We start from the raw sequence: 27,125 nt of genomic DNA on the forward strand, positions 1-27,125 counted from the left end.
TTTTGAGATGGAGTCTTGCTCCATCACCCAGGCTGAAGTACAGGGGTGCAATCTGAGCTCATTGCAACCTCCATCGTCTGGGCTCAAGAGACTTTCCTGCCTCAGCCTCTCAAGTAGCTGGGATTACAGGCGTGTTACCACCACACCTAGCTAATTTTTTTTTGTATTTTTTGTAAAGATGGGATTTTACCATATTGCCCAGGCTGGTCTCAAACTCCTGAGCTCAAGCAATCTGCCCACCTCAGCCTCTCAAAGTGCTGGGATTACAGGTGTGAGCCACTGCACCCAGCCTAATACTCCTTTATAGTGAACTGTCTTCCTCTGATATAGCTATAAATGCCTATATTTAATTCTCATAGACTTGTAGATGCTAATCTTCTTCTAACCTCTGGTTTATTATCCTACTATAAAGTTGAGAATTGGAATGTTTATTATCAGGTTCTGGGGAGGATTTTCTTTGGGGGTGTGTTATATTTCATAGGAAATGCCATTTTGTTATATGGAAAAAAGACATCATAGCTTGAGCTCCTCCAACAAAGTGTTGTAATTTAGAAATTCTTAGGAAGCTTGTCATAACAAATCAATTAAAAAATTAACAACAATATAGCCAACTCTATGTTGTCTATAAGATACACACTTTAGATTAAAAAATACAAATAGGGTGAAACTAAACGGATAGAAGAAGATAAATCATGTAAAAAGCAACCACAAGAAGGCTAGAGGGGCTGTACTGACACCAGAAAAAAAATATGGATTTAAAACAAAAAAGTGTTACTAGAGATAAAGAGGGATATGCTATCATTAGAAAAGAGCCAACCCATCAGGAAGACATGACAATTACATATGCATATGCATCTAACTACAGAACACCAAAACATGCCAAACAAAAACTGACACAAACGAAGGTAGAAATGGAAACTCTAATAATAAAGGTTGAAGACTTCAACACTCTGCTTTAAATAATGGATAGAACAGTGAAGCAGAAGATCAACAAGGAAACAGAAGACCTAAATAATACTGTAAACCTACTGGACCGAACAGACAACTATATAACACTCTACCCAACAATAGCAGAAGCAGAATATACACGTTCTTCCGAAATGCCTATGGAACATTTTCTAAGATAGACTATATGCTAGCCCGTAAAACAAACCTCAATAAATTTAAAAGGATAGAAATAATACAAAATGTTTTCTGGTTGCAGTGGAATGCAAATAGAAATTAATAAAAGAAAACTCACAAATATATGAAAATTAAACAACACACTCCTCAATAACCAATGGGTCAAAGAAAAAATCAAAATGGAAATTTAAAAATACTTTGAGATGAATAGATATGAAGACAAAACATATGAAAACTTGTGGGATGCAGCGAAAGCGGTGATTAGTGGAAAATTTATAGCCATAAATGTCTATATTTAACAGGAAGAAAGATGTCAAATCAATACATTAAGAAACTGAAAAAAGAAGAACAAACTAAACAAAACAAGCAGAGGAAGGACATAATAAATATTAGAGTGGAAATTAATGAAATAGAGAATAGAAAAACGATAAAGAAAATTAAAGAAACCAAAAACAGATTATTTGAAGTAATCAACAAAATTGACAAACCTCTAGTTAGAGGTTTAACCAAGAAAAAAATGAGAGAAGAATCAAATTACTAGAATCAGAAATGAAAAGGGGGCATTACCACCAAGCATACAGAAATAAAAAAGATTAAAAAGAAATACCATGAACAATCGTATTTGAATAAATTAGATAATTTAAATAAAATAGACATCTCATAGCAAGTCACAAAGTACCAAAACAGACCCAAGAAGAAATAGGCAATCTAAATAGGCTTAAGTAAAGAGATTAATAATTTAAAAACCAGCTCTTGCCGGGCGCGATGGCTCACGCCTGTAATCCCAGCACTTTGGGAGGCCAAGGTGGGCAGACTGCCTGAAATCGGCAGTTTGAGACCAGCCTGACCAACATGGAGAAACCCCATCTCTACTAAAAATACAAAATGAGCTGGGCGTGGTGGCACATGCCTGTAATCCCAGCTACTCAGGAGGCTGATGCAAGAGAATCACTTAAACCCAGGAGGCAGAGATTGTGGTGAGCCGAGATTGTGCCACTGTACTCCAGCCTGGGCAACAAGAGCAAAACTCCATCTCAAAAAACAAAAAACAAAAAAACAAAAAACCAGCTCTTTCCAAAGTGAATTCAGGGCCCCATTGCTACTTATGCTATATTTCAACATACCTTTCCTTTCTTATTTTGAAAACTTCCTGGAAAGTCATCTTCACTAAGTCTCTCCTAGTCTCTATATGTGTGGTTGGTAGTCGTGGAAGTGACACGTGAATTAAGCCAGAAGTTTGGTGGAACGTGTAAGAAACTGTTTTGTGCTTTTATGGATGTCATACTTGACAATACATGTATAAGTTACTAATATATGAATTGATGCTAAATATATCTTCCATTTGCATTCCTTTTGCATAAAATTATTTCTTGATGTGAAAAACAAAAAACAAAAAACACCAGCCTGGCCAACACGGTGAATTCCCATCTTTACTAAAAATACAAAAATTAGCCAAGTGTGGTGGCAGGTGCCTGTAATCCCAGCTACTAAGGAGGCTGAGGCAGGAAAATCACTTAAATCTGGGAGGTGGAGGTTGCGGTGAGCCAAGATTGCACCACGGCACTCTAGCCTGGGTGACAGAGTGAGAACCTGTCTCAAAAAGAATTAGTAATAATAATAATAATAATAAACCACCCACAGAGAAAAGTCTAGGACCAGGTGGCTTCACTGGTAAATTCTACCAAACATTGAAAGAAGCAATAATATCAATTCTTTACATACTCTTCCAAAAAAACAGAAGAACAGGAATACTTCCCAACTCATTCTATGAGACATATTACCCTGATACCAAAACCAAAGAAAGATACCACAAGAAAAAAAACCCAAAGCTGCAGGCCAGTATCTGTTAGGAATATGAATTCAAAATTCCTCAGCAAAATGCTAGCAAACTGAATCTAGTTGCATATAACAAAAAATTAGGCCAGACATGGTGGCTCATGCCTGTAATCCCTCTTAAAAAACAACAACAGGCCCGGTGCGGTGGCTCAAGCCTGTAATCCCAGCACTTTAGGAGGCCGAGGAGGGCGGATCACCAGGTCAAGAGATCAAGACCATCCTGGCCAACATGGTGAAACCCCCTGTCTACTAAAAATACAAAAATTAGCTGGGTGTGGTGGCATGCACCTGTAGTCCCAGCTACTCAGGGGGCTGAGGCAGGAGAATTGCTTGAACCGGGAGGTGGAGGTTGCAGTGAGCCGAGATTGTGCCACTGCACTCCAGCCTGGCGCCTGGCAACAGAGTGAGACTCTGTCTCAAAAAAAAAAAAAAGTATTAACTATTATGATCAAGTGGGATTTATCTTAAATTTGGCAATGGATTATTAGACATGGCACCAAAAGTACAAGGAGCAGCAACAACAGAAAAATAGATAAACTAGACTTCATCAAAATTAAAACCTTTTGTGCTTCAAGGGACATCATCAAGAAAATAAAAGGACACTTCACAGAATAGAAGAAAACTATTTGTAATTTACATGTCTGATAGTGGCTAGAATCCAGAATACATAAAGAACTCTTAGAGCTCAACAATAAAAAGGCAAATAACCCAATTTAAAAATGGGCAAAAGATCTGAAGAGGCATTTCTCCAAAGCAGATATACAAATGGCCGGTAACTACATGAAAAATACCTGACATCATTATTCATCAGGGGCATGCAAATCAAAATCACAGTGAGATACAATTTCATATCCACCAGGATGACTGAATGAAACAGTCAGATAATAACAAGTGTGACAAGAATGTGGAGAAATCCGAGCTTTCCTACACTGCTGGTAGGAATGCAAAATAGTGCAGACAATCTGGAAAATAGTTTGGCGGTTTCTCAGAAAGTTAAACATAAGTTACCATTTGACCCAGTGATCCCACTCCGAGGTGTTTACTCACTCCTAGGTATACATCTAAAAGAGAAGAAAACATATTCACACCAGAATTTGTACACAAATGTTTTTAGCAGTATTATTTAAAATAGCCAAAAGGTAGAAACAATCCAAACAAGATGGCAAACCACCTGAATCAACTAATGCGTGAACAAACAAAGTATGGTATATCCATACAACAGAATATTTTTCTGGTCCTAAAAAAGAAATGAAATACTGATACATGCTACGACCTGGATGAACCTTGAAAACATTACAGTCAGTGAAAGAAGCCAGTTGCAAAAGATTATATACTATATGATTCCGTTTATAGGAAATGTCCAAATAGGAAAATCAATAGAGACAGAAAGTAGCTTAGTTGTCGCTTAGGGCTAGGGAAGATGGGGAAATGCTGGTGGTGACAGCTAAAGGGTACAGTGTTTCTTTTTGAGGTGATAAAAATGCTCTAAAATTATGACTGGGCACAGTGGCTCACGCCTGTAATCCCACCACTTTGGGAGGCTGAGGCAGGAGGATCCCTTGAACTCAGGAGTTCAAGATCAGCCTGGGCAACATGGCATGACCTCGTCTCGACAAAAAAAAAATTTAAAAATTAGCCAGTCATGGTGGCACATGCCTGTAGTCCCAGATACTTGGGAGGCTGAGGTATGAGGATCACCTGAGCCCCGGAGGCAGAGGTTGCAGTGAGCCAAAATGGTGCCACTGCACTCCAGCTTGGGTGACAGAAGGAGACCATGTCTCAAAAAAATAGTCTTTAAAAATTAAAAATACTTTGGGAGGCCGAAGCGGGTGGATCACGAGGTCAAGAGATCGAGACCATCCTGGTCAACATGGTGAAACCCCGTCTCTACTAAAACTACAAAAAATTAGCTGGGCATGGTNGGTGGCTCAGGCCTGTAATCCCAGCACTTTGGGAGGCCGAGGCGGGTGGATCATGAGGTCAAGAGATCGAGACCATCCTGGTCAACATGGTGAAATCCAGTCTCTACTAAAACTACAAAAAATTAGCTGGGCATGGTGGCGCGTGCCTGTAGTCCCAGCTACTCAGGAGGCTGAGGCAGGAGAATTGCCTGAACCCAGGAGGCGGAGGTTGCGTTGAGCCGAGATCGCGCCATTGCACTCCAGCCTGGGTAACAAGAGTGAAACTCCGTCTAAAAAAAAAAAAAATTAAAAATACATGCTCTAGGCCAGATGAGGTGGGTCACGCCTGTAATCCCAGCACTTTGAGAGGCCAAGGCCAGCAGATCATAGTAGAAACCCTGTCTCTACTAAAGCCCTGTCTCTACTAAAAAAAAAACCCTGTCTCTACTAAAACTGGGCATAGTGGCACATTCCTGTAATCCTAGCTACTCGGGAGGTTGAGAGAGGATAATCACTTGATCTCAGGAGGCGGAGGTTGTAGTGAGCCGAGATCATGCCATTGCACTCCAGCCTGGGCAACAAGAGTGAAACTCCTTCTCAAAAAAAATAATAATAATAATAATAATAATAAAATAAAATACATGCTCTAAAACTGACTATGGTGATCACCACACATATGTGTGAGTATACTAAAAACCACTGATGTATACACTTTTAACAAGTGACTTGTATGGTATATAAATTATACCTTAATAAAACTGTTACAAAAAAGAATAAATAAAACACAGTGGCAGCTCTATGCCAGGAAGAAAGCAAGGACTTCAAAGTCCAACAGACTGTGTTAATCTAGTTCTCCAAGAAGCAGGCACAAGATGGAAAAGAGTTTATTAGAGGAAACACCTGTGTGAGAGATAAAATGGGGAGGAAGGTAGGAAAGGCTGGGAGAACTGTCAGACCATGATGCAAGTCTGACCCTGGTTGAAGGAGAGCAAGAGGGAAGGTTCAGGTAAGTATCCTGGACTACCACGCAGCTAAGAAAGCACTGGCAAGGCTGTCAGGGAATCCTCCAGCCAACTCTGCTGGCCATCAGAGAAGTTTTTCTGTTTGTTTTTTAAGAGACAGGGTCTTGCTATATTGTCTAGGCTGGTCTTGAACTCCTGGGTTCAAATGATCCTCCCACTTCAGCCTCCTGAGTGGCTGGAATCCCCCTAGAGGAGGGCTCAAAGGAGTTGAGCCAGATGTATCAACCAGTAATGGAATCCTTGGCTGTGCTTGTCACTGGATGGCAGATGTTTGTGGCAAGCAAGTCTTCTATGCTATGCAGCAATGAACTTCAGAGGGCAACTGAAACCTCCAGTCAATTACACTCCCTGTGGTTGGTTATCTCTGAAGCACAGTCTCATAGCTGCCACACCAATTAAGGCTCAAATCCCAGTTCAACAATACACCAACTGTGCGGCCTTACGCTGGACACCCTCCCTGAGACACAGTTGTCTCGTCTACAAAATGGGGATAATAGCAGGGCCTGCCACATAGGGTCGATGTTAGGATGATGTATATACAAACTGCCTAACACAGAAAAGGCATATGATAAGTGTTCAAGAAGTAATATTAATATTGTATTTACTATTACTATTGTTATTATTATATCCTTTTAGATTTTATGTACTTCATTAAAATAGTGGACATCATATTCTACATACAATGGGCAATCTGTTCATTTTGCTTAAATGTCATATTGTAAGTCTTTTTCCAAGTTATCACGAACATGTTAAAGCTGCTTTGTATTCTATGTAGTGTACATACCCCAACTTACTTAGCCCTTCTCCTAATCATCAGACCTTTAAAAAAAAAGCTCTTGCTACTTCAAACAACTATGTGGTGGACATTTTTACATAAAATAATTGTTTTCCTTGTATTTGGGATTTTTCCTCAAGGTTCCAGAAAAGGATTGCTAGGTTAGAGAGTGTGGATAGGCTAGAGAGTACGAACAATTTTTTATTTTTTTGAGACAGGGTCTTGCTCTGTGGCCCAGGCTGGAGTACAGTGGTGCAATCATGGCTCACTGCCTCAGCCTCCCAAGTAGCTGGGACTATAGGCATGCACCACTACACCTGGCAAACTTTTAAATTTTTTGCAGACATGGGTTTCACAATGTTGCTAGGCAACACAGTGGTCTGGAACTCCTAGCCTCGGGCAATCCTCCTGCCTTGCCCTCCCAAAGTGCTGGGATTACAGGCATGAGTCATCACACCCAACTGAGAGTATGAACATTTTTAAGGTTCCTGACCCAGGTTACCAAGCTTGCTCTTCAGAAAAATGGGGCCAGTTTATATTCCAGCCAGCAGCATATGAGAGCGCTCACTTCACTGTCCCCTTATCCAGCCAGGGGTATCATTTTTGATATTTTTAAATATTTGCTAACCAAAAAGGCAAAACAGCATCTACTTATTTGTTCTGGTTCTTTTTTTTTTTTTTGAGACAGTGTCTTGCTGTCACCTAGGCTGGAAGGCTGGAGTGCAGTGGTGTGATTCAGGCTCATTGCAATCTCCACCCCCCAGGCTCAAGCGATCCTCCCACCTCAGCCTCCCAAGTAGCGGGGACCACAGGCACACACCACTATGTGTGGCTTTATTTATTTATTTTGTATTTTTGATAGAGATAGGGTCTTGCCATGTTGCACAGGATGATCTTGAATTCTTGAACTCAATCAATCCATTGGCCTCAGCCTCCCAAAGTACTGGGATTACAGGCATGAGCCACCACACCAGGCCTATTCTCACTTTGAAGTACAGTTTTTTTCAAATGTTTGTGTGCAGTTACTATGATATACAAAATCAATTGTTTTCTGAATTGTCTGTGCACATTCATCTATTAAGATATCACTTTTTCAATTAATTTATATAATTTAAAAATAATAGACCAGGCACGGTGGCTCATGCCTGTAATCCCAGTACTTTGGGAGGCTGAGGTGGTTGGATCAACTGAGGTTGGGAGTTTGACACCAGCCTGGCCAACATGGTGAAACCCCATCTCTACCAAAAATACAAAAATTAGCTGGGTGTGGTGGCACATACCTGTAATCCCAGCTACTTAGGAGGCTGAGGCACAGGAATTGCTTGCACCCTGGAGGCACAGAGGCTGCAGTGAGCACTCCAGCCTGGGCGACAGAGTGAGACTCCATCTCAAAAATAAATTAATAATAATAACAAAAATTTCCTGAGATGCTTCTCATTATTTTGCCTTTTAAGGTTTTTTATTTTTTAGTGTATAAGAAGGGAAGCATTTTGTTGGTCATATCTATTAGACATTTCTTTTGTAATTTCTTTTGTCTCTTTTAACCTTAGAAAGCCCATCCCTCCATAGAAAACAAACATTTTTTAACAGATGATTCAAAGTGAAAACACAACTGAGCTACACGGATAATTTTTAAAAATTTTCTGAGTAGAGCCCAATCTAATGATCATCTACAGCAATGCCCTTCTCCAGAACTGATTTTCCTCCTCTTTTTTGTGTTCCAGGGCCCAGATATTCACTATTAAGTGTCCAGGAAGGATCTTTCTTGTATAAAGGTGCTTCTAAGGACTTCCAGAGTTACAATGGAGGAGGAATCAGGGGAGGAACTGGGGTCAGACAGGTCTTCTCCCAAGGATTTCCACTTTTACCACATGGACCTGTATGACTCTGAAGACAGACTGCAGCTCTTTCCAGAAGAGAGCACTAGGATGAGGAAAGAAGAAGTCGAAGCTGAAATGGCCAGGCAGTCAACAGGAACAGGGGATGGTAAGCCTCAAAGACACCTTAGAGAGGAAGTGGAGGAACTTGTCCACTTATACGGACTTGAAGATGATCACGAATTAGGGGATGAGTTTGTTGATGAAAACATGCCCATAATGGGAGTTTCAGAATATCCTATTTATGGGATGAAGAGGAGGGACCCAGCCAGGGAGCAGAGAGACTGGAGACTTCGTGGAGAGGCAGCGGAGGCTGAGGACCTGGGCTTCGGAGGGTGGGGCTCGGCAGGCCAGTGCCAGGACTTGCGGGAAGTCTACAGGTACACACACGGCCGTGCTAGCGAGGAGTATGAATGCTATGTCATCCCTGAGGAAGAAGATGAAGAAGAAGCTGCTGATGTCTTCTGTGTTACTTGTAAAACTCCAATAAGAGCTTTTCAGAAGGTTTTTGATGAACATAAGGAGCATGAAGTGATCCCACTCAATGAAGCACTGGAAAGTGCCAAGGTAAATAGGTCTCCTTGGTTCTTCTCTGTCTTGATATTGCATTTGTATCTCAAGTACATTTGCAAGGAATACATCTAAGATGCCTTCTACAAGAGCGAGACAAGACGTAACATTAATATCTTCTTTGTGATCCTCTGTTGAATAGGATGAAATTCACAAAAACATGTACAAATTGGAAAAACAGATAATTGATATGGAAAACTTTGCAAATCACTTGGAGGAGGTTTTCATCACTGTGGAGGTAAGAGCATACTTGAAGACATCATCAGACTCACATTGCTTCTATCAGTGGCTAGGTCAAGAATCTGTTTCCTTAGAATGTGAGGAGTCACCACTGCCCCTCTCCCCTCCCTGTTTTTGTCGACCTCCCATAGCACCTGGGTGTGGATGTCATGGAACCGATTACCTGTCAGCATTCCCTACTGAACTATAAGCTCTTGGTGTGGAGGCTGGGTTTTCTCTCGAAATATCCCTAGTCCTACTACATAGTATGTTTCAGAGCAGGCATTTTATACATGTTTGTTGCATGAGTAAATAAGGCAGAAATTTCCCAATCACAATCCCTCTCCTTCACTGGCTTCATTTTCTCCTACTCCCCCTTTACCCAAATCACTAATTGTATGTGGTTTAGACCCTTATCCTAATTCTTTTTTTAATGTATATTGTTTTCATCATTCAACTTGATAGATCCTTATTCTAACAAAGATGACTTCATGGTGGCATCTTCAGCGAAGTCCCTCATTTGAGCCCAGGTGGTGAAGAGGGGATATCTTTTCTTTTGCCCTTGTCTTTTTTGGTTTGTTTATTTGTTCCAGATTTCTTTTTGGGGTAGAAGGTCTTGCTGAGAATCCCTGGGGTGCTCCCTGGTGCATTGACTGAGAAACCAGAAACAGTGGGGTTCCATGTTATTTCCTTGGTTTTGGGAGTTGTTAATTCTAGGCTTTTGGAGGTACCTGCAATGTTGACTACATAAAGTCAGGTGTAGACTGTCAAACACTTTTTTGTTGTTTTAAGAGGCAAAATACTTACTTCTACCAATGATTGCTACCCTAACAAAGGAATACTTTTAGCTCTGCATGCATTTAAAAAATAAATTTATGGCCAGGCACAGTGGCTCATGCCTGTAATCCCAACACTTTGAGAGGCCAATGCGGGCAGATCACCTGAGGTCAGGAGTTCGAGACCAGCCTGGCCAACATGGTAAAACCCCGTCTCTAGGAATAATAAAAAAAAAATAGCTGGGCATGATGGCACATGCCTGTAGTCCCAGTTACTTAGGAGGCTGAGGCAGGAGAATCACTGAAAACTGGGAGGTGGAAGTTGCAGTGAGCTGAGACCACGCCACTGCACTCCAGCCTGGGTGACAGAGAGAGACTCCATCTCAAATAAATAAATAAATAAATAAATGTGTTGCCTTTGTCTAGTTAGCAATTTCCAGACTTTCCTGAGAGATCAGTAAAAGCTTAGAATTCTAGGACTGAAAAGGAGTTTTTATCCTTTGACGGCCCCTCTCCCTCCCAATCTTGACATGAGGAAGAATGTGAGCCTTGATCCAGATGCCAACATGACTGAGATAGAAGGTGTGGCTCTGTAACTTTCGCCCACTAGTCATATTGGCCCCTAGAGCTTCACAGAATAAGACTAGTCCCTCTTTCATGGGTCAGCCTTGACAAGGCATTGCAAGATACCCATCCTGTTTTTGATAAGTGTTCTTTTCCTCAGCTGTTACCTATGTAAGATTAATAAGTTTCCATGTCTGTCATCAAACATGCCACAGTCCCCTGTTGTGCCCTAGTAGATACATGGTACACCACTATTATCATGCCAGAGCTCAACCCAACCTCCCAAGTGAGGTCAACCAGGCCTGAGGAGCTCAGGACTTGCCCTCTCTCTTCTTTTCATGCAATGCTCTACTTCTATTAATGTAGCCTCGGATGGTACCAACAGGAGCATTTCATGTGAATCAACTAAGCCCCAGGAACATTTCCCATGAAGCTAGACCGTTTTCACCCCCAGTATTACAAAGGAGGAGAGCTATTACACTAATCCCCCAAGGAAGACACAGGGAAGGGGGCAAACCCTTCCACTGCCAAGTACAGGGTGGTGGTAGAAGGGGATAAGTGTACAACATCTAAGACAAAACTTCTTACATTGGCCAGCACGGTGTCTCACATCTATAATTTCAGCACTTTGGGAGGCCAAAGTGGGTGGATCACTTGAGGTCAAGAGTTCAAGACCAGCCTGGCTGACATGGTAAAACCCTGTCTCTACTAAAAATACAAAAAAATTAGCTGAGCATGATGGTGGGCGCCTGGAATCCCAGGTTCTTGGGAGGCTGAGGCAGGAGAATCGCTTGAACCCAAGACGCAGAGGTTACAGTGAGCTGAGGTCGCTCCACTTCACTCTAGCCTGAGTGACAAAATGAGGCTCCATCAAAAACAAACAAACAATAACAACAACAAAAAACCTCTCACACTCTGCTCTGCCAGCTTACTCTCAGATCAAAGTCCCTTCATCCTCAGTGAGGACCCTGTGGCCATCCTTTCATACTCAACACTGAGAAGTGCATCTGTTGCCTTTCTTTCTCTTCCACCATTCTGAGCAAGTCCTATGCACATAGCAGGTGTTCAGTAATTACTCTCTGAATGAATGATAAGATCCTCTTCCTTGGAAATGTCCCCATCATCTGATGAGGATGACATCCATCAGAACTTGCAGAGCTCTGGGGACAATATAAGTAATATATACTCTATTAATATTTCTCATCTACTGTGTTCCTGGATTAATATTGTAAGAACCCTCCCTCTGCTCTCCTGCATCTTCTCATTTATAAGGCAGTGCCGCCTGGCTGCAACCCTTGTTCCGCCTTTGCCTTTGTCTCTCCCCTAGTTGATATGATCCTAGTGATTTAATCTTGGTGTTTGTATGATCCAAGCACCAAGGAGTGAGGAGAAGTCTCATGAGATGTTAAGAGCTCAGGAGGGAATGGTAGATGGGAATCTCTCAGGGAAAATATTTCCACATTAAGGTCCAATATTGGGCAGAATCATCACTGATAATCTCCCTGATCAGTTATCGTGGTGATAGAAGGTAAATGAACTGGAGGTGGATTGCAAAATGCTGCCAGGAGAGAAAGCAGTGCTTTTGTTTAGATTATTCCTGGGGATCTAGGCTGGAGACGCCTGTGTTCTAGCACCTCCAGCTTTCATTCCAACATCCTGACAAGAGATGAGAGGACAAAGTAGAGGGACTAAAATAATTCTGGTAGGTACACATTTTCATTTATCTAATGACTCTAATCAGGCTGGGCATGATGGCTCACGCCTGTAATCTCAACACTTTGGGAGGCTGAGGTGGGTGGATCACTTGAGGTCAGGAGTTCAAGACCAGTCTAGCCAATATGGTGAAACCCCGTTTCTACTAAAAATACAAAAATTAGCCAGGTGTGGTGATGCGCACCTGTAATCCCAGCTACTCAGGAGCCTGAGGCAAGAGAATCATTTTAACTTGGAACACAGAGGTTGCAGTGAGCTGAGATTACACCACTGCACTCCAGCCTGGGTGACACAGTGAAACTCTGTCTCAAAAAAAAAAAAAAAAGAAAAAAGACTAATCAATGCACCACATGTACTGAAATGATGACTCAGTTCAACTGTCTTGCAGGAGAATTTTGGAAAACAAGAACAAAACTTTGAGTCACATTACAACGAGATCTTGGAAACACTTGCTCAAAAATATGAAGAAAAAATACAAGCTCTAGGGGAGAAAAAGAAAGAGAAGCTGGAAGCCTTATATGGACAACTGGTCAGCTGTGGAGAAAACCTAGATACCTGCAAAGAACTGATGGAAACAATAGAAGAGATGTGTCACGAGGAGAAGGTGGATTTCATAAAGGTCAGTCATGAAATGAACATAAGAGATGGAATCACAAACAAACAACAGTTTCAGTTACCTAAGTTATGGCTGAGGTAAGCTGGGTTGTCCTCACTCCTCCTGGAGGCACTGGAATCGACTTTTATGGCCAGCATCCATTTGATTCCACTGGGTGATCATGATAGGGAGGCTGTGGCTGCATCTCTCTGCATGGCCACACGAGTAGCCAGGGAGACTCACAGCAGCAGACTCTCTCCCTCCCCTAGCACAGAAGGAGCACCAGTCTTTGTTCCTCTGTTCTGGTCACCTGGATACCTGTCCCCTCATCCTGGAGCTGAGCTGAGCAAAAGCTGTGCTCTGAGAGTTTTCCGGCCCCCTCTTGGAGATGGCCTCTTGGAGCTCTGGGGAGAAAGTCGTCAAGGCTGAAAAGGCACCTTAAATTTCCCAGTTACAAGTGTAGCAATAAAAAAAAAAAAAAGGGCCGGGCGCGGTGGCTCAAGCCTGTAATCCCAGCACTTTGGGAGGCCAAGGCGGGTGGATCACGAGGTCAAGAGATCGAGACCATCCTGGTCAACATGGTGAAACCCCGTCTCTACTAAAAATACAAAAAATTAGCTGGGCATGGTGATGCGTGCCTGTAATCCCAGCTACTCAGGAGGCTGAGGCAGGAGAATTGCCTGAACCCAGGAGGCGGAGGTTGCGGTGAGCCGAGATCGCGCCATTGCACTCCAGCCTGCGTAACATGAGTGAAACTCCGTCTCAAAAAAAAAAAAAAAAGGCTTACTTCACAAACTCGGATATGCAAAAAAAAAAAAAATCCATTTCCTAATTTTCTTGAAATCAAATTAAATCTGACCCAACCCCCTACGAGGCTGGGCTGTGGGAAATTCAATCTCAGTCAGAGCCGGGGTCCCCTTTCTTCACAAGGTCCCACAGGAGTACCGGGAAGATGTGGTGTCCAGGGCATGGGGAGGGGCCTTTAGCCTCCAGAGCTTCCTGGTTGCCAAGTATGGCCCCCACATTTTCCAAGCACACAGTCACCCCTCAAAGCCCAACTGTGCCTCCTTCCTGCTATGTTTAGGGTGAGAGACCCGTAAATGAAGCTGGAGAGCAATGTGGCAGGCACTCCAAGAACCATCAATAGTCATACCTTTTGAACTAGTGGGCCCACCATATGCAAAACGTGGAGAAAGTGATTAAACATGAAGGTGGGCCTCTCACTGTTATGTATGATGGTGAAAAACTGGAAACAACAAAACGTCCAACAATAGAGGAATCGTTAAGTAAATGATGGAGTTTCCATTCATTAACTGTTCATAGTCAACTGTTATACAAGTGTTCAAGCTGATAGCCCAAAAGACCATTCATAACAGGGAAAATGCTTACATAGTGTGGATTTTTTGTTGTGTTCCCTTTGAGACAGGGTCTCACTCTGTTGCTTTGGCTGGTGGATGGTGGTGTGATCATAGCTTACTGAAGCCTCCTGGGCTCAGATGATCCTCCTGCCTCAGCCCCCCAAGGAGCTGGGACCACAGGTGCATGCCAAAGTTAATGGGGAAAAGCAGTACTGTGATATGGAAGAAAATGCACAGACATACGGGTGGTTTTATTAGGGTATGGAATACAGCTGGGCTTTTTTACTTTTTCCTAATTTTTAAGTTTTCTTCTATGTTTATGTTATATATATTGTATATGTTATATATAGTTATATCAATTGTTATATATATCCATCTTATATATGTAGGATGTAACAATATATATTATTTTATATATATAGTTATAGCTATCTATATGTTTATTACAATATGTTGGTAAAAAAAATTTATTTCCAAAATCAACTTAATATTTTCTCCTTTTCCTTTTTAGGATGCAGTGGCTATGGCCGACAGGTAATACATTTGTTCTAATATGTATTTCCTTTCTCTATTTTTTTCAACTTTATATATCCAAATAGACTCCGTTCCATTTGGTTATATGCTTCCAGTTTCAGCCTTTGTGTCAATCCTGAGTAAACTAGCACTGGCTTTGGAATGATGGCGTGCGGTCACTAGGAGCATCTAGTACTGAATTTCAGGTTCTCAGGCCTAGCAGGGAGCCTGTATGGTGAGGCTCAGCAAGCCTGTGAGCAGCTCTCCTCCACAAGCCCCTCATTTCACCAGGAAGAACTGAGATCTGCAGAGTATCCCCAACAGCCCCAGCTATGTCTGGCTGGACCCAGACTGCAGTTGCAGAGAGCATGCACATTTTAGAGTCAGACAGACAGGAGTTCACATCCTGCTACACTCATGACCTTGGCAAATCTGATCAGTCCAGGACTCACATTATCTACAAATGAGGATAGTTTTGAGAATCAAATAAGATAATGTCCATAAAGCAACACGAACATGTAAGTTTAATAACGTAAGGGTTAAGTGCAGGGATTTTGGCAAAGATGGACCTGGTTTCAATTTTTTTTTTTTTTTTTTTGAGATAGAGTTTCGTTTTTGTTGCCCAGGCTGGAGTGCAATGGTGCAGCCTCGGCTCACTGCAACCTCTGCCTTCCAGGTTCAAGCAATTCTCCTGCCTCAGTCTCTCAACAAGCTGGGATTACAGGTGCCCACCACTATGCCTGGCTAATTTTTTTGTATGTTTAGTATAGACAGGATTTCACCATGTTGGCCAGGCTGGTCTTGAACTTCTGATCTCAAGTGATCTGCCCGCCTCAGCCTCCCAAAGTGCTGGGATTACAGGTGTGAGCCAGTGCGCCCAGCTCTGGTTTCAAATTCTGCCTCTGCCATTTACAAACCTTGTGACTGCCAGGAAGCAGGTACAAGGAGACCCCGAGTCCCATGATCAGCAACTTGAGGGCATCTGACCACGTAGAAAGGAAGCCCTGGGAGTTTGCACCCTCAGTACATCTTGGGCCTGGAGTGACTTGAGAGTGGGAAATCCCAGGTTAGCACCTAAGAGATCTTCCAGAGGGTGTGGTTCTGGATCTTGTTGGTGGATCACCTCTGACATGGCCTTACCCTTCCTCCTCTCCCTAAAAGGCACAAATCAATCCCACCCATCCCCACTGATGACCCCGAGTTCAGTCTACAAAGAAGATGGTAGATGGCAGCCAGCAGCTGTAAAACGAACAAACTAAAAGTTCAGCAAAGAGGTCCTCTTCATTTATGACTAGTGACTCAGTACTATAGACACACCCTAAGGAGAATGCCCCTCCATTCTTGTCTTTTTACACCAACAGACTTGGAAAATTCCTGAAAACAAAAACAGACGTGGAAATCTCCGCACAGCCTGACTTTGAAGACCAGACCTTGGATTTCTCTGACGTGGAGCAGCTGATGGGCTCTATTAACACCATTCCAGGTGCGTGTCTCACCTATGTGTGTACTTCACGGCAGGCTCAGACTACCCAGAGCACTTTTCTTTCTTGTGATGAAAACACTTAACATGAGATCTATCCTCTTAACAAATTTTAAGGTGCAAATACAATATTGTTAAGTATAGGTACTGTGCTGTACAGCACACCTCTAGAACTTGCTCATCTTGTATAACTAATCTTTGTATCCATTGAGCAACAATTCCCCATTTCCCCCTCCCCGATGCCCCTGGCAACCACCATTCCATTCTCGGCTTCTAAGAGTTTGACTATTTTATATACCGCATGTAAGTAGAATCATGCAGTATCTGTCCCTCTGTGACTGGCTAAAATCACTTAGCATAATGTCATCAAGGTTCATCCATGTTGTCACAAATGGTAAAACTTCCTTCTTTGTTAAGGCTGAATAATATTCCATATGTATACACACAGACACACACACACATCACTTTTTAAAATCCACCATCTATTGATGGGTATTGAGGTTGTTTCCACGTCTTGGTTATTGTTATAATGCTGTAATGAACATGGGACACAGGTATATTGGAGATCTTGATAACTCATATGATAGTTGTATACAGAAGATTGAAATCATATCAAGTATCTTTTATTATCATTACTATTTTGAGATAGGGTTTTGCTCTGTTGCCCAACCTGGAGTATAGTGGTGTGATCATGGCTTACTGCAAACACCAACTCCTGGGCTCAAGCAATCCTCCCACCTCAGCCTCCCAAGTAGCTAGGACTACAGGCACATGCCACTATACCCAGCCAATTTGTTCAATTTTTTTGTAAAGATGGGGTCTCACTATGTTGCCCAGGCTGTTCTTTAACTCCTGGTGTCAAGCAATCCTCCTGCTTAAGCCTCCCAAAATGCTGGGATTGCATGCCTGAGCCACTGTGCCTGACCTCAAATATTTTTTATAACCACAATGGTATGAAACTAGAAATCAGTAACAGGAAAAAATTGGAAAATTTACAGATATGTGGAAATTACACAACACATTCCTGAGCAATCAACAGGCCAAAGAAGAAATCAAAAGGAAGGTAAAAAAACCTTGACATTAATGAAAATGAAACACAACATGCCAAAATTTATGGGATGCAGCAAGAGCAGTCCAAGGGAAATGTATAGCAATGAGCACCTACATTAAGAAAGATCTCAAATAAACAACCTAACTTTACACCTCCAGGAACTAGAAAAAGAACAAGCTAAGCCCAAATTTAGCAGAAAAAAGGAAATAATAAAGATTAGAGCAAACATTATAAGACATGTCATGTATGACATCCCACAGCTAACATCATATTCAATGGTAAAAAGTTGAAAGCTTTCCCTCTAAGATCAGGAACAAGACGAAGATGCCCACTCTCACCATTCCAGTTCAACGTAGTGCTAGAAAATCTTGCGAGAGCAATTAGGCAAGAGAAAGACAGAAAGGCATCCAACGTGAAAGGAAAAAGGGGGCCAAGCGTGGTGGCTCACACCTGTAATCTCAGCACTTCGGAAGGCTGAGGTGGGCACATCACAAGGTCAAGATTGAGACCATTCTGGCACACATGGTGAAACTCCGTCTCTACCAAAAATACAGAAATTAGCTGGGTGTGGTGGCACGCACCTGTAATCCCAGCTACTCAGGAAGCTGAGGCAGGAGAATGGCTTGAACCCAGGAGGCGGATATTGCAGTGAGCCAAGATCACGCCACTGCACTCCAGCCTGGTGACAGAGCGAGACTCTGTCTCAAAAAAAAAAAAAGATTTAGAAACAAGTTTTTTTTTCTCTCTAACTTCCTATTTTTGTCTTTATGGCTCATAAGTGAGAACAGAGGCTGACCTCTCTGAGATAAGTACCTACCCTCACTCTCCAGGTTGCCAGCATCTGACGTTAGGTCTTGAAATATTTTCTGTTTATAGCCTGTACAGCTTCCTAAACACCTACCTTCCTGTCTAATTTATACCAAGCAAGAAGCTCAAATTTTATCTCCTTAAACGTATTTATGTTCCTTGTGGGTGTCTGTTTTTAGCATAGTGGTTAAGAGATGGACTTTGGAATTCTATGAACCTAGTGAGAATCCCAACTCTACCACTTCCTAGCAGTGTGACCCTGGACAACTCACCTAGCTTCTCTGAGTCTTGGTTTCTTAATCTGTAAAAATGGACATTATAATACCTCATAGGAATATGGTGAGAATTAAGTGAGATAACTTATGTACAACATAGTACATGGTGCCAAGTAACTCTTTAAAGTGTTATTGTGGGCCAGGCATGCTGGCTCATGCCAGTAATCCCAGCACTTTGGGAGGATGAGGCGGGCAGACTGCTTGAGCCCAGGAGTTTCAGACCAGCCTATGCAACATAACAAGACCCTGTCGCCACACACACAAAAAATCTTAAATCTTAAAAATCTACAGGTGCACACTGGTGTGGCAATGTGCACCTGTAGCCCCAACTACTTGAGAGACTGAGGTGGAAGGATTACTTGATCCCAAGGGAGACTGAGGTGGGAGAATTGCTTGAGCCCAAGAGTTTGAGGCTGCAGTGAGCTATGATTACCCCACTGCACTCCAGCCTGGGTGACAGAGTGATAACCTGTCTCAAAAAAAAAGAAAAGAAAAGAAATAAGCCAGGTGCAATGGCTCACACCTGTAATCCCAGAACTTTGGGAGGCCAAGGCAGGCAGATCACAAGGTCAGGAGTTCGAGACCAGCCTGACCAACATGGTGAAACCTCATCTCTATTAAAAATACAAAAAATTAGCTGGGTGTGGTGGTGCGCGCCTGTAATCCCAGCTACTCAAGAGGCTGAGGCAGGAGAATCACTTGAACCTGGGAGGTGGAGGTTGTAGTGAGCCAAGATCATGCCACTGCACTCCAGCCTGGGTGACAGAGCAAGACTCCATTTCAAAAAAAAAAAAAAAGAAAAGAAATAAATAGGCTGCGGTGGCTCAAGCCTGTAATCCCAGCACTGTGGGAGGCCCAGGTGGGTGGATCACAAGGTCAAGAGATCGAGACCATCCTGGTCAACATGGTGAAACCCCGTCTCTACTAAAAATACAAAAATGAGCTGGGCATGGTGGTGCAAGCCTGTAATCCCAGCTACTCAGGAGGCTGAGGCAGGAGAATTGCCTGAACCCGGGAGGCGGAGGTTGCGGTGAGCCGAGATCGCGCCATTGCACTCCAGCCTGGGTAACAAGAGCGAAACTCCGTTTCAAAAATAAATAAATAAATAAATAAATAAATAAAATATTATTGTAATTAGTTATTTATAAGAATAGTCTGTAATTTCTCTTCTTCCAACTGCTTACTCTCCCTCTCTCATCAACACTGAACAACATAATTGCAAACAATGTTTTGTATAGCATTTTAGGTTGTTCCTTGCATAGTATTTTTGTTATAAAAATTGAGTCATTCTGTTTTGTAATCTGCTTTTTTTTCGCAAAACAATTTTGATAGATATTTTCTCACCCTGATAAATTCTCCTACAACATCACTTTAGTGGCTACATACCTTCATTTGTTTATTTAATCCTTAATTGTTGGATACTGGGGTGTTTCTAATTGTTTTTACTATTATAAACCATACTGTAATGCAAATCTTTTTTTTTTTTTGAAGTAAAGGTCTTTCAGTTTATTGCTTAAGAAACAACAGATTAAAGAAAACTTTTAGTTTTATTCTCTGATTTTACAGATTCAGATGATCATTCCTACAGTTTATACAAAGAATTCACTTTATAAGCACGCCAAATTTATAAAGCTAACCACAAAAGTTGCCTGTATATTTTTTCTATACCTAGTTTCTCGCAAATTCTACAACCTGACTTAAGGGATAATTAACAGGGGATACAGGGTATTACTAGACATGAAAGCAGGTCCTATCTGTAGAAAGCTGCAGGTGAATATACCAAAAGAAGTCAGTTGAAGAAATCTGTGATTCTAGTAGTAATACCATATCACTTAGGACCATCAGAAAAATATGTACCTTTCTCCAAATGACAATTGATGCCCTTCTTTATGTAAGCTTTTCACATGTTTTGGTACATATTCCACTGCATTTCAATAAATATGTTAATGTATTATCAGTAAACAGAGGAATTCTATATAAAACTATTCTCAGTTTCATAATTGCTTCCTATATATTTCCTTGGAAAATAGTGAAATTACATATGACAAGGCAACCGATCAAATTTAAAGGGATTTTGTAGATAAAATTCATTTATGGCCATTAAGTTTTGGCTGGGGCGGGAGGTCAAAACATCAAAGTCTCACTAGTGATTTTTAAAATGTACTCAATTCATTTTGAGTTACTTAAAATTAACTTCTATTTGCAAAACACTATTTCAATCACTGACTTAGATGTGACAAATTTATAATAATTTTTCAAAGTTCTTAGGGATGTTTGAGACCTGGCTTTCACAGCACAGAAAAATAATTTCTGTAGCTAGATAGTAAATTCAGTTTTTTCAGTCATTTATAGTTAACGAAAATCTGCCTTTTAAATTCTGCTTGTGAGCCATTCCAAGTATAAAAACAATCTAACAAAACAAAGTTAAGAAAGTATTGCCATAACCTTTTTCACCAAATTTAGAACAACAGAAAAATTTAATAGACTTTTTGACTCAAACATAGTGATATGTATTAAGATTTAGCTGTATTTTATATGTTTGCTATAGTTGTACAATATCTTATTTCTAAGAATTATTTTGAAATTCAGAGGGCATTGATTTCTGATACATTTTACTGGAGAATGTGGCACATTTACCACATATACAGTATAAAAACTAAACGTGTGTAACACACAGATTGTGCTCATGTCATATTTCTAAAACAAATATTTTTCCTAACTTTCAAGATTTTTTTATAAGTTTCAAAGTTTAGCTTGTTTCAAAGCAATCTCCAAATAAGTTTTTTGAAAACTGTAAATTTTAAAAGGTTTAAAATAACAGTTTTCGTATAACTTAAGGTAACAAGACCTTCTTTGACTTACAGACTAATCCTAAAATGAATGGAAGACTTAACAAAACTGCAAAATACAAGACATCTTGTATTTCTAATCTTAATGAACTCATATAAAAAACAATAATCCCATTTCCCTGATTACTACAGGATTTAAAATAAAATACCCTTAACCAATTAATTTTGGTTAGCATAGTTATCTTCTATACTGCATTTATTCTATTTTATGCATATAGTTTGGAAATGTGAACAGTAACTAACAGTTTTAATCTACAACTGTTTTGAGACTTTTGAAATCCATAAAATATCTGATGTTATGTGCTCTAAAAATCCTAATATTTAAACTCATCATAACCCTCTGCATGCCACAACGACATATACCTAAGGCCAATTTAAAAAGAGAAATAATGCACTTGTTAAACAACAGCAACAGTGTAATGATACATGAAATGGGCTATACAATGACATTTCATGAAGCAGCACCTGCTTGTCACAAGGCATCCTGAAAGAAGATTAACCTTACTTTCACATTAATTTTATCAGAAGTAAATGTGATCAGCTGCCAACATTTTGAATGGTTGGGAATCTAACTTTAGTTCAAGAGGTCACATACATTTTCAATCTGGAGGGCTAACGTGCCTTCCTTGTGCAATTGGTAGACTACACAGGCAGATGCTTAGAATGTCTACAATTATGTTGGGCTCTAATGTTACAGAATAATTGGAATTCTTCGCAAAAGGACTTGCACACTCAAGAATGAACTTTTTTTCACATGAAAAGCTTATACCAAGAACAAGACAGTGGCTCAAAAACCACTTTTCTAAATATATTTCCATACGAAATAATTTCAAGATATAATTATTAGTTTCTTGTACAGCACGCTATTTAAACAAGAATAAAATAGTAAGTTTGTGAAATCTGCAACATCACAAAAATTGAGCCATTTTACTAGTGTAATTAAACATTAGAACAATCTTGGAACAGGCAAGCAAAATATTCAGAAGGTTTAATCATGACAGCACACCTAACAGGTTTTAACCATGACTTGCACACTTTGAGACAACGCAGATACCTTACGTGGATGGTTCAGTAGCAGAATGGCACTTGGTTTGCTCTTAATAGAAACAACATGAATGCAATTGACAATTTAGAGATAGACAATGGCCTTATTTGCATGCTGAAAATCTGGTTGTGTTCTCTAGTTGACACACCATTAACTGTGCAATCTGTTGACCAGTAAACAAATAGTGCAGGATTCATCTCAGTGAGGTCTGGGCCCCTTCGTCTAACTGGAATCAATTCTTGGTCGATACTGCACTACCACAGGGTATGACTGATACAAAGGGCCCTCCTGAGAGCAGACTTGCGGAGCTGAGCAGTTCAAGCACCGAAAGTTTTCGCCTCTTAGTCACCATCTTGTCATGTAGATGAATTCCAATTATGATCCTTCCCCATAATTTCACCATTGCACAGCACAACCAACTCATAAGAACTTGGAAGTTTTAGTTTTAAACTTAGAAATTTTGTAATAGTTTCAACAGTTACACGTGTAGAACATCGAATGAATTTCTTCATTGAACCCTTTACTACACTGTCCCCCAACAGTCCATTATTTCATAAACAATCTAGACAGATAGCAATTTGTGGGTCACTTCTATGATAATCTTGATTTTCATCCCCTTCTTCATCTACTTTCGGTTTATCAACTTTTGAAGTAACATCTTGTCCATTTTCTTGAGGCTTATTTTTCTTCCAAAATTCAGATTCACACTCAAGTCCTGTTCTCGTAGTCCAGGGACGAGCTTAAACATAATTTCCTCTAATGTACTGTCCAATCTCAACATGTCTAATGGCTTTGTCTCATGAACTTGGTTGCCACACCTTGGGCAATCATTGCTATCTTCAAAGTGCTGAACAACACAAGTCTTACAGACTGTATGGAGGCATTCCGTCATTGTTGTTGGCTTGATCAGATACCCTTTACAGATATAGCAGGTAATGAAAAGATTAAAATCTTTCACCAAGTGTTTGCTTTGGGTAGCCATTCGCGGCTAGCTAGGACTGGCTTTAGTAGTTCAGGCAAAGAGAAGTCCTAAGTAGATGAAAGTCTGATCCCAGGAGCTGGCGTGGCACTCCCAGTAGGACGTCCTGAGGCATGAGAACCAGCATCCAGATTTATCATGAGATCGTTGATCAGCACTCCTTTTGGTGGTTGTGCTTTCCCACGTCCAGCAGCCGCCACCACCGCCACTCCTCACCCGCCAGCGCGCTGGCCTCAGAGTGAAGTAAAGTGAAAGAGAAACAGGACCCGCCACAGCCCGGCCGGTCCCCACCGCAAATCTTTAATCATAGATCTTGGCAAACATTCTTAAAATCACTGGGTCAAGGAGAAATCTCACTGCGCTATGAGGTCCACTGGATGGTTCTTTTCATCATCTAGGAATGGTGCTGCCCAAATGATCAGGCTTAGTCACTGGGAAGGAAAGGCACTATTGCCCAAATCTGTGCTCAAGAAGCAGTGACATTTTTCTTCACCTTCCTGTGTCCAGGTCTCACATAAACCATCACCTTCCTGCTTGCATCTAGTGCTTCCTGAGGGGTTAAAAGCTCCCAGAACCATCCAACTTCTTACACTGCATCTCCAGGTGAAGCTGTATTTGACAGTGTCTAGCAGGGCATCTGTTATGCACTCTGGACTTTGTCATTGGGAATATACGTTCTTTGTCTTCCTCCTCACCCCTGTCACGTTAGGATCTTTCAGCCCCTGACCAGAAAGCAAAGGGTAAGCCAAAGCTAAGTCAACTCCTTTAATCTCAGCTGGGCTTTTATATGGGTTGATCAATTTCAACTTTTGAAACTAAGGATATTAAAAGCCTGGGATGGAGGGAGGTGCTGCCATGGGAGAAGAATTAGGGAGGAAAGGGCCAGGCACAGTGGCTCACACCTGTAATCCCAGCACTTTGGGAGGCAGAGGCAGGCAAATCACTTGAGGTCAGGAGTTCGAGACCAGCCTGGCCAACATGGCGAAACCCTGTCTCTACTAAAAATACAAAAATTAGCTGGGTATGGTGGCATGCGACTGTAGTTCCAGCTACTTTGGAGGCTGAGATATAAGAATCGCTTGAATCCAGGATATGGAGGCTGCAGTGAGCCAAGATCATGCCACTGCACTCCAGCCTGGGAAACAGAGTGAGACTTTGTCTCAAAGAGAGAGGAAAAAGAAGAATTTTAGAGGAAAAATACCACTTGTTCTTATTCTTGGTTGTGTGTGTGAGATTGTATGGGGTTGGGAGAGACAGAAGTACTCACCTACAGAGAAGAAAAGAATTAACTTAGTAAATGAACTATAAAGAAGTTGGTTTTGAAAAGCACAACTGGGCCACCCCAATCTTCTCTCACTATAATGTGGGAGATGGTTCCTGAATGCCTCTTCTCTGCACCATTAATAAAAGCAGATCCTCCTTGTTGAAGGCTTCTTTCTCTCTGCTGAGGCAGCAGCGCTGTGATCTGGTTGTCCTGCCTCTTTAGGTGCCATGGAAGGGCCAGAGGGCCCACAACCTGGAGCAGGATTCACAATCTATTCCCCGGGCTGAATCCCCATCACCTACCCCTGCTCTCTAAGCTCATCTGCACTTGTCAAAGCAAGAATAGATATACTGGTTGTATTTTGCAGACTCATGGTTGAGAGGCTCTGTGTTCCCATCCTTGTCTACTCTGGGCTTCCTCTTTCATTCTCAAAGGGTGTGGATTCATTGGGGGGATCAATGGTCATGGGAAAGGGGCCACTGTCACCTCACACCTCTATTAGAGGCTTTTATTTTTTTCTTTTCTTTTCCTAGCTCCTTCTGCTCCAGTCATAAATCCGCAAGCCCCTAACTCAGCCACAGGTTCCTCAGTCCGAGTGTGCTGGAGCTTATACTCCGATGACACCGTGGAGAGCTATCAGCTGTCCTACCGGCCAGTGCAGGACAGCTCACCTGGGAAGGACCAAGCAGGTGAGGCTCTGCCAGGAACATGCTCATGCTCATGGGAACGGTTCAGGCCCCACAGGGGCCTGGGCCCTGTCTTCCTGGCAGTTGGGACGGTGGAGACAGGGTTGGTCTATACATGCCAAGGATGGGATGCAGGCAGGTAGGCAGGCAGGAAGGGCTAGCAAGGCATCCTGGGGCCTGACGGGAGGACAGCGAGGCCAGGCAAAGGGGGCTGGAGTGTACCTACAGCCATTGAGTCAGAGTTGTCCCTGAGACGAGTCTCTGGCTACACCGTGTGCAGGAGGGGCCAGGGACACCCCTTGTCAAGGAGGCCCCGCTGGGCTGGCTGGATTCTAACTTGTCCTGGCAGCTGAGGGTCAGGATGGCTCCTCTCACAGCAGCCTTGTGCTGCAGGAGAAACTGGAGGATTCGTCTGAAGACCTCATGATGTCACGTGGAAGGGCTGCTGCTGACCAGCTCCACATTCCCAGGTGCGATGACCAGCTCCTGGGATGGCCCCCAGCCTCCACTGTGAGCAGCTCTTGGCCAACATCCTTTTCCCTGGAAATGGGACTGGCTGGTGTGGGGTTACAGCTGGGGTAGGGCCACACCCTAATCAATAAGCTGTTCTCTTTTAAGGAGGGAGGGTCAGATAGCAGAAGAGCCCCAGCTGAGTATCTGAAGATTTCAAGGGATCAGGGCCAGCCTGACAGCACCTGTCCTGTGCATGTGGGGTCAGAATGGGATTGCTGGAAAGACACTTAGAGATCTCCATTTTATGGATGAGGAAACTGAGACTCAGAGGGAAAGTAGTCCGTGAGGACATAGTGAGTTACGGCAGAATGAGCGTGTGAATCAGGTGTGTAGGCATCCTGCCCCAAGTTCCACTCATTGTACCCGACCATGCAGGTGGAGGGCTGAGTTCCAGAAGCTAAGGATGGTGTTTCTGCCCAGGAAAGAAGGGGAATTCTTGGGAAAAGTAAGAGTAAATTTAAGCGATGATGAGGGAGGGTGAGGGTGGTCAGCATAAGGACTAAAGAGGACATGGAGTGAGGTGAGGCGCTTTGAAAAGGGAGGTTGGGGACTAGCAAGTCAGACTTCATTAATCCCAGCTTTTGCCACAAATCAACCCTGCCAGCATCCCCTGCAGATACACAGAAGCCATTGCACTGGGGCTGTGTTATGGCAATCTATCAGATCTTTTAAACTGACCATTTTGCTATAAAGGAACTGACATCTGAAGGTAAATTAAGGAGTTATCACTGCCTTTCAAGATTCTGGGGAAGTCTGGAGTTGTGTCAGTTTTTGCTGCAAAACCAATCCTCCTCCGCACCCCCTACAACTTAGTGGCTTAAAATAACATTTATTATTTCTTATAATTCTGTGCAATGACCAAATCAATGCACAGAAATAGAAGACCACCCCTACTCAAGGTGGTTCACAACAGAACGACCCCTACCTTGGGTAGAGGTGGTTGGTCTAGGATGGCCTCATTTACTGTTGCCTCAGGTAGGATGGCCAGGACTTGGGCAGCTGGGGTGTCTCTCCCTGTGGTCTCACATCCTCCAGGAGGCTGGCTTGGCCTTGCTGACATGGTAGCGGAAGCATCCCCAGCAGCAAGAGGGCAAGCCCCTGTGCACCAGCACTTCCCATACCTTTGTTTGCATCGTTTGCCATTGGCCCATTGACCAAAGCTAGTCACATAGCTAAGCCCAGTTTCAAGGGGCAGAGAGAAGGAAGAAAGCTCTGAATGCAAGGAGCAGCCAAGTCATGCTGCAGAGGGAGTGCATACCGGGATGGGAGGAATTTACAGCTAGGTTTGTAATCTACTACAGTGCGATTCGGCATAATGAACTTGAGGCCACTTGG

At 42.3% G+C, this 27,125-nt stretch overlaps 1 protein-coding gene and 1 pseudogene across 2 annotated transcripts in view; one reads left to right on the plus strand and one right to left on the minus strand.

Annotated features, from left to right (window-relative positions):
* Positions 1-27,125, plus strand: part of FSD2 (fibronectin type III and SPRY domain containing 2) — a 54,830-nt gene that overhangs the window by 11,676 nt on the left and 16,029 nt on the right. The window contains exons 2-7 of the mRNA XM_017502268.2: positions 8,381-9,100; positions 9,246-9,341; positions 12,764-12,994; positions 14,840-14,862; positions 16,203-16,324; positions 25,125-25,280. Of these exons, the coding sequence (XP_017357757.1) occupies positions 8,459-9,100; positions 9,246-9,341; positions 12,764-12,994; positions 14,840-14,862; positions 16,203-16,324; positions 25,125-25,280 (1,270 nt within the window). The 5' untranslated portion in view covers positions 8,381-8,458. The remainder of the gene's footprint in view (positions 1-8,380; positions 9,101-9,245; positions 9,342-12,763; positions 12,995-14,839; positions 14,863-16,202; positions 16,325-25,124; positions 25,281-27,125) is intronic.
* Positions 22,477-27,125, minus strand: part of LOC108285239 — a 29,566-nt pseudogene continuing 24,917 nt past the window's right edge. Inside the window, exon 3 of the transcript XR_001817521.2 lies at positions 22,477-24,049. The product of XR_001817521.2 is annotated as a polycomb group RING finger protein 5-like (transcript). The remainder of the gene's footprint in view (positions 24,050-27,125) is intronic.

The sequence above is a fragment of the Cebus imitator genome, unplaced genomic scaffold, assembly GCF_001604975.1.
Source record: "Cebus imitator isolate Cc_AM_T3 unplaced genomic scaffold, Cebus_imitator-1.0 Scaffold295, whole genome shotgun sequence".
Lineage (NCBI taxonomy): Eukaryota > Metazoa > Chordata > Mammalia > Primates > Cebidae > Cebus > Cebus imitator.